This window comes from Urocampus carinirostris, chromosome 1 (assembly GCF_059441175.1).
Source record: "Urocampus carinirostris isolate Australia breed hairy pipefish chromosome 1, RoL_Ucar_1.0, whole genome shotgun sequence".
NCBI lineage: Eukaryota > Metazoa > Chordata > Actinopteri > Syngnathiformes > Syngnathidae > Urocampus > Urocampus carinirostris.
In genome coordinates, this window is record NC_142349.1 from 38,387,170 (window position 1) to 38,400,579 (window position 13,410).

Consider the following 13,410-nt stretch of genomic DNA (forward strand, 5'->3'; position numbering starts at 1 on the left):
ACCTGTGCGTGTGTGTACGTGTACAGTAATCCCACGTTTTACGCGGGGTTTGCGTACAAAAATGTCCCAGGATAGCAGAAACCTTTATTTATTTATGTCTTCGTTTGTTTGCTTTTTAATGTATGTGTCATGATTACTGATGTGACTCAGCTGTGCCCGCTCTTTTGGCGCCAACTGTCGCGGGTTCTGATTGGCTCCCGATCAGTATTTGAACCCAGTCCTGCCTGTCCCCTTTTGTCAGTCAGTCTGCGAACCTCAGTGAACACTAGGCAAGCCTTTTTTGACCCTGACTAACCCCTGTCCCGTTTTTTTGCTTCCGTCTGTCCCAGACTTCGATCCGTATTTGCTCCTGACCACGTCTGTTCTCCCGTCCCGGCTTACGGCCTCTTTTGTCCCCCGACTACGTCTACTCTCCCGTTCTGGCTTACGACTCGCTTCCGACCCCGACCACGCCTTGCTCTCCCATTCCCAGCTACTGACCCCTTTTTACGTCCCTGACACCGCCATCGATCGCTACAGAAGATCCACTTCCACATTCGGAGCACAATCCGAGTACGAGAGAGACTTGCTTCCCACGCCCAGCAAACACCGGATCGTGGGCGCTGCCCTTTCTCTTTCCTCCAATAAAACTTGTGAGAAACGGAACGCAATTGGGTCCTGTTTCTGTTCTTGTCCTGACAGTATGTATTAAATAACATATCAAAGTACTGGACTTCATAAAAGTTTCTTTTCTTCAATTTCTTTTTTACAATTAACTTCTCTAATGTAAAATCATACTTGTGAAAATAATCTTGCCGTTTTATTGCACATTGTGATTAGGATATGATCCACTTTACACGCTACTTTGTTGCCCTAAAGTGGACGTAATGAAAAACTGCATTTACCCTTCGGTCGAGAAGTCCAACGGCAGTAGCTCAGGAGGTAGAGCGATCGTTTTAGGATTAAGGGATCCCAGTTCGAATCCCGGCTTGTCCGTGTTACATGTCGAAGTGTCCTTGGGTAAGACATTGAACCCCTAATTACCCCCAATAAGCAGGTTAGCGCCTTACATGGCTGCACAGATCACGGCCGCTATTGGGAAATGTGAAGCACACTGTAAAGCGCTTTGGGAAGTCATTGACTTGAAAAGCGCTATATAAATGCAGATCATTTCATTCATTTCATTTCATTTCATTTCATTTCATTTCATTTCCAACTTTGTTGCTGAGAGCAAGCATCTTCCTCTGCATTTTGGTGATCGTATGGGTTCAACGCATTTTAGTGCCTTTTAGAGAAACTTAAAAATGGAAACCATTTGTATGTTCATCAGGCTGCTTTGTGTATTCGGACCACTCAGACCACAGCGTCATTGACCCGCAGGTAGGCAAACAGAAAAGCGACAACTGTATGTCATTTCCATATCGATGCCAATGAGCGGAATTGAGAAATTAATCTCATCTCTCATCAGCCGTACCGCTTATCCTCATTAGGGTCGCGGGGGGGCTGGAGCCCATCCCAGCCATCTCCGGGCAGTGGGCAGGGGACACCCTGAACTGGTTTCCAGCCAATTGCAGGGCACACAGGGACAGACAACTCATTCGCTCATTCACACCTAGGGACAATTTGGACAGGCCAATCCACCTGAAATGCATGTTTTTGGAACGTGGGAGTAAACCGGAGTGCCCGGAGGAAACCCACGCAAGCACGGGGAGAACATACAAACTCCGCACAGGAAGTCTGGAGCTGGATTTGAACCCACAACAGGTTCCCATGACAAGAACTGTGCCGCACAAGCGCTAACCACTGCGCCACCGTGCTGCCATTGAGAAATTGATGATCCTAAAAATTTCAAAGAAGACTTTGTTAAATTGATATACCATGAAACCTCTACCTATGAGATCAATTAGTTACAGGATGGTCTTTATATGAAGAATAGTTTGTATCTTGGGCGAATTATCATGATATGAAATATCTAAAAACCCGATTAATTTGGTCCCGCCCTCAAGTTAATCCTAAACGGCTATAAAATATAGCTTCCCTCGTTCACTACAAATATATTCAATAATTCAATAGTTCAGTAATTGAACATAAAAATACAGTAATAAGATCAATAAGATCTTTCTTTTATACGTCAGTAAAAAAAAAATTCAACGCAACTGTCATGTTTGTGACTTGAATAATTAATACATTCAGAGTTTCTTTATACGAAAGAGTAGTTCTGTTTATTTTACATACCAAGTCCATTTAGTTTACATGTATAAGACATATTAGACCCTTTGAGGACAACCATTACGCTAATGTGGCCCTCGGTGAGAATGACACCCCAGTACTACGCAATAAAGTGACATCTAGTGGTCAAATATTACACTGGGTCCTTTTAAATAAAGAATGGATTTTGTTTTGGGTTTGGGTTAGGATTAGGCAATCGATTGTGATGGTCAAGATTAGGATTAGGAGCTTGGACATGCATTATGTCAATGGAATGTCTCAATTAGGATAGAAAAACATCATTTCAAGTGTGTGTTGGAGTGTGTGTGACTCATCCGCTTGGTTACAAGCCGGCCGGCCGATCCGGCGGCGAGCACAATGGCGCTGTAATCCGCCCCGACTGACCGCGAAGGAGACGCTCGCCACGGGGACGACAACTCAATTTAGCTAAGGGTCACCGGGTCAACCCTCTTCAATTAGGCCCAGGGAGAAGGCGGGGCGGAGGACACGCACACATGACTAACTTCCTTAATGAGCATTATTTGAACTGATGATTAGTGTCATAAATAATTTGCAATGGAGCAGCATGTTAATCACGTTGCGTAATGTCTGTAATCCTTCATTTATATATAGACGGGAGGATTCATTAACTGTGCGGCGTTAGCGTCGCCGAGGTAGCGAGTCGCAGCAGACGGACAAAAATACAGCGGTACTTCTTTATACCAGCACTTCTACACACGAGTACTTCTATATGCGAGTTTGTTTGTTTTTCAACGAAATTGTTGCTTGCGTTACTTGATAAAATCCAGTTCACGAGCAGTCCCAAAGGCTACCACTAGAGACCCCTCGAGAATGTTCAACTGCTCAGTCCAGTTTGCACATGCGCCTCCCGCCATCACACACCTGATTCCGCGCTCTTGGTTATACCTGATGTATTCCGCAGCAAGTTTATCTAGATCGCATCTCTCTAAACCTTTAAAAGCATCTCTTTTTTGTGACTTTTTCTTACTGTAGCCATATGTTCCGAAAAGAGAAACGGTAGGGCGTATGAGAAAAAAAGGAGAATGATGACAATTTAAACCAAGCAAGAAAAAAAGAACCACGACAAGCCAAGGAATAGATTCCAGAAGCAGCAAGTGGCGGTTACAAAGCGGCAAAAGAATTGGCTGCAATAATTTCTGAGGGAAGTAATATTTCTGTTGCAAAAAAAACAGCAGAGAGGAGGACAAACCAGAATGGCTAGCGTCTACAAAAGGACTTTAGTGAGGTTCGGGGTCAAAGAAGCAAGTTGCTGCTTTCCAAAACTGGTAACTCATTCATTGCCATATCATATAAATGCATTTTTAGAAGTATTGTCCTTAAGTTCTTAAACATAAAAATAGTTTTTTTTTTAAAAAAAAGGTTTTTCCAGAGACTTTGGCGCAGTTGAGCAGTAAGTATCAAGTCTCGGGCAATTATTTCAGCATGATAAATCACTATGGCGTTGATCTGATCTTAATCCACACATCATGAAGCCGCTACTTCTCTGTTTTGCTTTGCTTCCTTTATTCAGCAATTGAGAGTATGTGGGCGGCCATGGAGTTACCGAAATCGTTCCTGAAGTTCATGCATCGTTCATGCATAAGTTCAGTGTTCTTGCCAAGCAAAGTGCCCTTCTTTTAATGGAAAGCGTTGTTAAGATATTGGAGGTATCACAAATACAAAAAAAAGAGGCAGCGGGGGGAAAGTTCTGCTTGAAAAGCATCCTTCCAAGGAACTTAACAATGTTTACTAAAGAATAGTGAACACTAGAAAAATACTTTTTATCTAATGAAAGTAGAGGGTTCAGGCTCTCTTTTTACATGTTCTATGCCTGTATAGCTACAGAGATAAACTCTGTAACCCCCTAAAAATAGCAAATAATGGCAAAAATTGACTGGGACCCTCTCTCCCATTTTAGAGAAACTTCCGGCACTGACGCATTTCTGTAACATTTTGAAGGAGAGGCGTGGTATTTTTTCATTTTTATTTTCAAAAGACCTGTAGAAAGTGATAGTGTTGCTATTACAGCTGAAAGGGGCAAAATAGAGTGACGAATGAAAGCTGAAACGAGCAAAAGAAAATGATGTCATTCAAAAAATTTACTTGAATTTTAAGTGTCCAGTAAGTGCTTACGTATTATCAAGATTCATGCACCCTCACTCCCCCCTGCACCTCCGCACTATGCACACACCTTTGTTAACGCTACTTCCTCATAATAATCTTACATTTCATCTCATTCATCATATTACTGTATTTTTGTGTTTAATTACTATTTCAACGTGTTTTAGTTATCAGAAAGATGTGTTTTATAGCTATTTAGGGTTCACTTAGATCGTTTCGAGAGGTCCGGAACGAGCCTCTTAGTTTTTGATAATTTCAAATAGGAAAAATGTGCTCTTTACACAAGAATTCAAGCTACGAGGACAATCCTGGGACAAATTTGGCTCGTATGTAGAGGTGCCACTGTGAAGCCGGACGGTGTCTTGTTGACTTATTTTTCAGGCAGGAAACGGCAGGTATCAATCACAGTTTGACTATCAGAGGATCCACGGCGACAAGACGAACGCTTGCCGCAAAATAAGAGAGGATATCGGCTAGCTCTGCAACGCTCATGTCCGGTGTTCCTCAGCCGCGTGCCAAGCGCGCTGACAGCCATGCTAATGGGATTTTTTTTCCCCTCCCCTTCTGTTAAACCAAAGTCTCCATCATCATTTCCTTAATGGTAATACTAAGCATATTTTTGTGTCACATTAGAGAAGTGTTAATGGATGTTATGCCGCGCTCCATTAATGGCCATTGACTAAGATGGCGCTTTTGACGCAACTGCGCCGGAAATAGAGCGCAACTTTGCCCTTGGATGTTATCGCTAACTTTAGTGTTTTTTGGGGACAAATTATTTTGATAGAATTTATTCATTAAATGAAATAAATTAGCTAAGTAAATTTGAGAATGTTGTGGATTTATTTTCATTAAAAAGGTTTTGTATTACATATCGCCTCCTAGTGTCAAAAAAAACAATCGTTAAAATAAGCAATACAGATTTAAATACTGAGCAAAAATACATTAAACTGTCATACGAACGTGCACATTTTTATATTTTGAGAATTTAGTATTCATTTTACATAGAATGAGCATCACCGAAAGTAGTGGTTCTCAACTTGTCTTACTTGAGGAGCCACCACCCCACCCTCATCACAAGCCGTGACCCAAATCAAGAAAAAATGTCCACTTCTCAAATGTATTGAAGGAAAGACTCATACAGTTGAAACCAGAGATAGTAGAAAATATCCGCATAAAAAGCAAAACCATAACAAATTCAAGTAATAATTTTCACATGAATATTCAATTAGATGCATTTTAAAGAAATCCAAGACACATTACTTCAGTGGCTTTGTCTTTAAAATTATAAAATCCATAACTCATATATTTTCCGCTGTATCCAATTTTGGCCATGCTCAACATGTGTAAACAAATGTTATCTGTCCTATTCTGTGGTGTGAAATTCTGGATGTGAACTTGGATTTGCAAGGAATTATTGACATTTACTGTTAAGGAATTTAAATGACCCTTAGTTATTTTTCTCTTTCCTAAGCATTTTTTTGGGTCAGGCAAATGCACGCACCCCGCTAAAAACAGGACCGTTTGGGTCCCTACCCACCATTTGAGAAATACTTACCTAGAAGGAGTTTATTGAGATTATTGTTTGACATCTTGCTGCTACGGGATGGGCAGTACATCAGTATAGTACATGATGATGCAAAAATGGCCCTTCTAATTAACGCTAATTCCTTACTTATGTAGCGTCTATGTAGCAAAGGGGACATGGTGAAAAGAAAATACCACCGTATCCAATTTTTGTCCACTTAAAACCTATACTTCCTATTTATGTTTTCCTTAATTTTTTCATTGAACTATCTGCAAAAAAATCACAATACAACGGATAAAAAATGATGGACATTACACATGTATTTCTTTTTTTTTCAGTCAAACACATTCTATTTATTTATGGAGTGTCACATTAAAAACAGGTAGTGTAGTCCATTAAAGACCAGCATGTTCCGAGGTAATCAATTTTGTTAATTCAACAATTCGTGGGTGTTGGCATTATGAAAGGAGGGCATGGTCAAAAGATAATGACTTCCCTATCTAATTATTATTTCAAAACGATGTTATGGTTTTTCATGATTTTTTATTCAGCTTTGCTAAGTTTGGGGGTGATAAAATCCCTACTATTTGAAGTGCATCAAATTTCTATGTTGTGCTTCATTGAGATTTCTAAAATAACCTGAAATTTTAAAAAACTTTCAGGATAAAGAAATCACAGATTTCTCCAAATGATTAAATGAGTGGTTTGCTATGTCAGTAAAAGGGGAGTGGTCACACCTCTGTCATGTTACATTTCCCTTACAAAAGTGTAAATGGATGTTGTTAATTATGGTCGCAGAAATCAATCTGTGATACAGTAACTAGAAAATACAAAAAAATGAAAAATTGCTACTGTAAAAATATTTTCTCTAAATTAAAAAATAATTCAAAAATATTTGTGTAGAATCAGCACACTAGAAGCAAGGAGTTCTGCAATGCATTTTTCATACAGTCAATTGCAACTCAAAATGCTTTATGAAAACGTTGAGGTTGAAATATTGATTACCGTAAGATTCGGAGTATAAATCGCGACTTTTTTCCCAAGCTTTCAACCCTGCGGCTTATACACTGATGCGGCTAATTTATGCATTTTTTTTCTAACGGCCGCCAGGGAGCCCAAGCAGTAAAGGTAAGAGTGAGACAGGTGAAATATATATGTGGAGGAAGACGCAAGTTTAATGTAACTTTGCGCTTTGTGCATGAACAAAACTAGCATGAACAGACCAACATCATGTAAAAGGTGTCGATCGAAAGGGAAGGGCTAACTACCATGTTGGGAATAATTTTACGAGTATGTTTATTTGTAAATGGAAGTAATGTGGCGAAAGAAAGGATTGAAGAAGCAACATCTAACAAAGCAGGACTGTTTAAGAAGGATTTCTATTTATCTGTCGGCATAATCGCGTGTTTTGGAATTAATATTTTACACGGTTGGATTCTTTGGATTGTCCTTGATGAGGCGTCTATCAATCATCATTTTCTGTGTTTTTTTTTCTTCTAAACCCCCACCATCTTATCAATAACAAAACAAAATGACATGAAAGTAAATGGAATCACAGTGCCAAACTTGAAAAAGATTTATGACAACATTTTGAGTTGTCATCGAAATCAGGGATGTCCAACCTTGAGACGGTGGGTCATTCGGGTGCACTTTAATTGTTCAATCCATATCAAACACTGCCTAGACTGACAGCAAACGTTTACAGAATGTTTATTGTTGTCGAAAGAAGTTTGGACCGATTCAAACAAAAATGGCTTAAAAATCACCCTTCTCTTTGATCTCAAATCACTACTTTATAGGTACTAAAACATGCTTGTTACAATCCTTCAAAGTCCGAAATTCACATACGCAGAGTCAAATGAAGTAACGCATCATTCGGAATTCAGCAAACTGCATCTCCTCCGCAACAAAATGAAAGTCGAGGCTCCCGTGAGGGTATACCGACGCAAGGACAAGCGTTTTACTCAGAAAGCAACTGGAAAGTTTATTGATGTATGCGAGTGGCCGACTTGGAAAGTTGGCTCCTCGGACAACGAGTGCGTCAGCTCCGTGGTGCGAGTGAAAACATCCACGCTGTCTGGCCTTTCGTATTCTGGAATAGCGCTATTGGGACGTTTCTCACCAAGTGAGCTGACGCTTTGATTATAATCTCAAAAAAGAATATTTGCGTTTCATTCCATAACCACTGCAAGCTAAAATGTTGCTCTTATTTTTAAACAGGCTCGGACTCTCTCAAGCATCGACACTTGGGCGATGGCAACTGTCACAACATTAGCTCGTCATCCAACTTGACCTTTGTTTACATTCCTCGAAAATAGCCCGTGGACCGGCTCCCAAAAAACATCACCGCGAGGGTCATTGTTATTTTTCGTTTTAGGAAATTCAAAAACAAACTGCAAGATTGTGTGACTTTGTGTCAGACAATTTTTAAGGACAACTTAGCCAAGTTAGCGTCGTCACCCTCACTATTATATTGTAGATGACCTCACATTGAAAAAAAAATTGCACATCAACAACCTAGTAATTACGCAATATGAACCAGAAAATTGAGCAAATTTCTTGTAACATTCAACTAAGCAGTAGTCAAAAAGTAGCAATCTGCTTCAAAAAGGTCGGTGACCCCTGCCCTAGAGATTGATGAAAAGCCAAACGACAAGCGAAAACGCACTCTTGCAGGCGAGAAGATGTTTTTCAAAAACAGAGGAGATGACGACGTTTCCTCTTTGAACAATGGCGAGGCAAACAAAATGACAAGGAAAGTTATTGTGGACATCTGTATAAGTGTGCCCCCTCCCCACTCCTTCCCTGAGGAACCACACAGACAAAGAGCAGTAAATAACATCTGGCTAGGAAAAAAAGGAAATATCTTCGACGTCCTGCTTTTTTTCGGAGCTCGAGCAACAGCAGTTGCGCTGCGATGAAGATGTAAAAGTCGAGAAAATGTAAATTTCGCTGCGTGACTGTAACATAACTAGCTTCATTTGCATCCTGATTTGCACACTTTCCCCCCTCCCTCTCTCTCTTTTACCATGCACAGCAGTCTGGGCAGATGTTGTGCATTGCACACTTGTAGAATGTAGCAGCAGACACAAATGCAGAACAAAAATGGATAAAAAAAAACAAACGGTGCAGGTTGAGGTAGAAAGCAGGTCATCTAAAAATTGCAGACGCCTATAGACTCTTGGGAGTATTGATTGGAAATGGCAGCTGCACTACTGCAGAGCATTCCTTTGTGATGAAGACTCTAAAGGAGAAAATATGGAAAAAGATGGAGGGGAGGTGGTTGTTGATAAGGACTACTGTCTTCATTTTTCAAAGTGCCATTTAATGAACTTGAGCACTAGCTCCAGCCCTCATTTACCAATTGTCATGCAAAGCATCGAACGTGCGCAGAAAGTTACATTATAAACTTATTCTCCCACATACTTTCAACTTTCGTCTTCATATGTGTAACAAATGCGCTTAGCTTTACTTTACAGTCAATCACGTGACTGGTGCGCACACCATTCCTTGACTCAAAGTTGGCTGGATGGCTCCAGATGTTGGACACGCACGCGCACGCACACTCGAACCCGCCCTCAATGAACCGGTCCGATATTTTTTCAATGCGCAAAATTAAAACACATCAACCAAGCATTGTTGCAGGTGAAGCCTGCTGACGTTATTTGTTAAGGGGAGAAAATAGAGGAAGAAGTAAGTGTTTTAAGAGGCGGCTTACCTTTGAGGGATCTTGGCTTCGCTTGCTTGCGGCGCGACATGCTCCTACACAAAACGTTGAAGTTGACAATGTGCGTAAAACGGCCGAGTGGCAAAAATGTCTCGAAATGCGCGTGCAGGGCTCGACCGCGGCTGTTTCGCTACTACCATCACCGGCGCGCGACGCTTAAACGATTTTTTTGAGGGGTGGGTTGAGGAGAGCTGAATAAATGTCTTGATTTTGTGATGAGCAGGTAAGCAAGACCTGTTTTGGTTTTGGTTGTTTTTTTCTTAAAAGGTCCGATTCCGTCTGCAAAAGTGCGAGAATGTGGCTCCGGCGCTGTTGGCGGTTCTGTCACGTGCTGCCATTCCCCGTGAAAATGTCACGCGTGTGCACGCTCAGGGATAAAAAGCGCAATATTTGCTTTTTCGGTCGACCCCCGCCACCATCATCGTAATCATCCGCGGAGGTGGAAAATACCTCTGCAAAAATGCAAAAGAAAAAAATCCGTGCGACAAAATAAACCCTTCCGTGAAAAAAAGGAGGAAAAACGACGAAATAAGACTTTTTTAAAAGGGGGTTTCCAACTAAGAACACGAAACGTAGCCGCGCGTCAGAGGAGTGGAGCTAATGTAGAATTAGGTGCGCGGATGTGCTCCGAGTCTACGTCTAAATTGCTCTTAAAAGGAGGATGAAGAAGCAGAGAGAAGATGGAAGCTCCCTCCTCATCACAAACCTGCAAGGTCTTGGACTGCGCTGTCGCTCCGGTAGTCCACATAATAATGGAAAATGGAAGCAAGGCCCCCAAAGCCATCAGGATGGCTCCAGAGGGGGCCCCTACCCCGCAGGGACTCGCTCTGTACGTAATCACTGAGGAAATCATTGTCAGCCTGCCTGCACTCACACACAGACAGAGAGGCATGATTAAAATCCGAGGGAGCGCCGCAAAATGTGGACGCCTGGATTCCGTGGCTCTCAGGATCCGGAGTCTCTCTCTCGCGTGCGCGCTCCCGGCCCGCCAAAGTGGGCCTGGCCTGGCCGGGATGACTGCACGGATGCTGGAAGGCGTCGCTCGCCTCTTCCTGCAGCCCCGCCGGAGGACGCTCCGTCAGACGAGCAGCCCGAACCGTAGACGGACTGGTCCCCCTTCTGGTGGAACGAGAAAGACGCGTTTACTTTCGAGCGCAGTCATGACCAATGCCGTTTTTAAAATGGATCATTCTGTTACAACAGGCAATATATAATTTTAGATAGATAGACCGCCACAAAAAGATAGATAGATAGATAGATAGATAAATAGATAGATAGATAGATAGATAGATAGATAGATAGATAGATAGATAGATAGATAGATAGATAGATAGATAGATAGATAGATAGATAGATAGATAGATAGATAGATAGATAGATAGATAGATAGATAGATAGATAGATAGATAGATAGATAGATAGATAGATAGATAGATAGATAGATAGATAGATAGATAGATAGATAGATAGATAGATAGATAGATAGATAGATAGATAGATAGATAGATAGATAGATAGATAGATAGATAGATAGGTAACCATTATGTAATATGCAAATGAGTAATCGATGGTCTGGGGAAAGAAAGGTTAAAAATACATTAACATGGTGTATTGTAAACCACAAGCATCCAATTATTTTCATATGTTTTAATAATATTTAATATGAACTACATTATATTTAACAATAACTGTCAAGTACTCCAGTGCACAGTGAATTTCAAGAAAACAGGAAGACCTTCGGCAACACAACAATAAAAATATAAAGCAAAAGACACGAAAACAATCAATTTATGGGCACATAGATTTGGTGGAAAAGAGAATTTGAATGCAAACAAAGTATCAGTTTATTATATTACATGACAAACTAAACTAAGGCTTTTAGTAAAAAAAGTTATTAAAATCGACTTAAACTGTTCGAGTATCTTGTAGTGTGGTTGACTGTTTTCCGAGATTTGTTTTGTGTGGAAAATGAAAAGGAAGGCTAGATTGTTGTTATTCTGAATCGTACAGAATGAATAGAGATAGATTGAAAACACATACTGGATGAATTTAGGAATGTTTGATAGAAAGCTTATTTTTCAGACCGATACCAAAAACAAAACTAATAAGGTTAACACATGCTGATATCATTAATACATTCAATTTCCTTCCACTCTGCAAGACAATAAGTATTTCCCTTTAAAGAAATGTCTTTAAATACCAACAATGTATTCATCTTTACTGTTGCATTTATTCAATGACTTTTATCATACCGTTACTGTAATTTTGAGTTCTAGACTGTTAAATTGACACTAAAAGGCAGACAAAACTAGTATTGGACACCCCCAAACATAAACATAAAATAAACGAGATGAGTGCGATCACACTACCCTGGTCTTGATACTCACCCATCCCTTATTTGGAAAGGGATGGACTAATCTCTCCTTGTGTTTACAATCATTATATTCCATTTATTTCTAATAATTTTGTCATTTAGGTTAACAATCATACCCTAAAGAGTTCTTTAAAAAACATTTCACATTTGGCTCTTTTTGTAAGTACATATTCTAGGACTGAAATGCTTTTGACACTCAATAATCTTTGACTGTGCTCAATTTATGGTGTGTTCAAATGTACAGTGATTAAAAACAATCAAATATATTGTGTAACTGTACTCAAAAGAACAAAGTTACACATTCTAAAAAAACTCTATCCCATGGGGAGCACATTGAACCTTGAAGCCCATTTTAATTGTTTTCTTCTTTATGTTTTGTCTCGAGGCTCCCTAGCACCACACTGACACTCACAGATCTGTTTACGTACTACAGCTGGGCCCTGATTTGGAGGCGACAGTTTGATGATGTCTAGGTAGATGAATATTCCACTGAGTTGATCATCTGCAGTACATAGCTAGTTTTCAATTTTATTGTGTGGATTTTCTCAAATAATGGTCACTGGTTAGTACACTACAAAGACATGAATTGTGTGTATCCTGACTACTATTAAAAAGACTTGTGACCTACATACCTCTTAAACTTTTATGTTGCGCGCTGAATTTTTATCCTTTATTTACCTTGCTTCCTTTACTTCTTAAATGAGTGTATACCCACAAGCACATACACAAACACACAAATTCCACCCACACATTGCCACACACAAACCCAAAGATCAATCAGACAAAGCGTGACAGGGATTGACGTGAGGCGCTTTGCTTGGTTCAAAGACCTCACAAACTACAGTAAACTTGGTAAACACGCATATATGAAAGGTCTATTTGTCGACGCTGGGATTCTGTCAGGGGGTCTCAGCCGCCTTAACGCTTCAATCCAGACAACGCTCGTTCCTCAAAGTTCCCCACTCGATGTCTCTGTGCTCTGTCAGACATCTCTCCCAAAGTTTTGCCACCTAGCTCCCCCTTTCCTCGCTCAACCAGTGCTTTCCAAAAACACAAACAAACATCCTCCAGGGTTCTTTGCTACTTTCATTAGCGGCAAAGTCAATGGAAAATGAAATGCTAGACTTGACTCACTTTAAGTCTCCAAGTTACACAATAGTCCCTTAACCGCAAGTTTTTTCCCTCCCCCTCATGTGAGGACTATTGCTCATGACGCCCCAAAAACTGTCTGACATGACTTCTCCCAGTGGGATCCTCTCAGAAATATAGCAAGAAAAACAATCCCATATGTAGAAGGAGCGGGACAAATGGGATGCAATGAATTGGAGTGTTTAAAAGAAAACATACAGTATCTGAAATTTAGACATAGTTGTTTATTGGGGTTTCAACTATATGACTGATCAAAAGTTTGGGGTCACCCGGACAATTTTGTGTTTTCCATGAAAATGTCACACA

The 13,410-nt window shown here is 40.5% G+C and overlaps 1 protein-coding gene across 6 annotated transcripts in view; it reads right to left on the bottom strand.

Annotated features, from left to right (window-relative positions):
• Positions 1–10,558, bottom strand: part of LOC148374578 (zinc finger protein 521-like) — a 200,774-nt gene extending 190,216 nt beyond the window's left edge. For 2 of the 6 annotated variants that reach the window (XM_088338223.1, XM_088338214.1), the window contains exon 1: positions 10,288–10,558. Coding sequence is in view for 4 of the 6 variants with exons in the window: in XM_088338195.1 (XP_088194321.1) it covers positions 9,573–9,612 (40 nt within the window). In the remaining 2 variants the exon portion in view is untranslated. Of the gene's footprint in view, positions 1–9,572; positions 9,617–10,287 lie in introns of all 6 variants that reach the window. The other 4 variants (XM_088338195.1, XM_088338186.1, XM_088338204.1 and 1 more) reach the window with 4 other exon arrangements.
• Between the last annotated feature and the right edge of the window lie 2,852 nt (positions 10,559–13,410).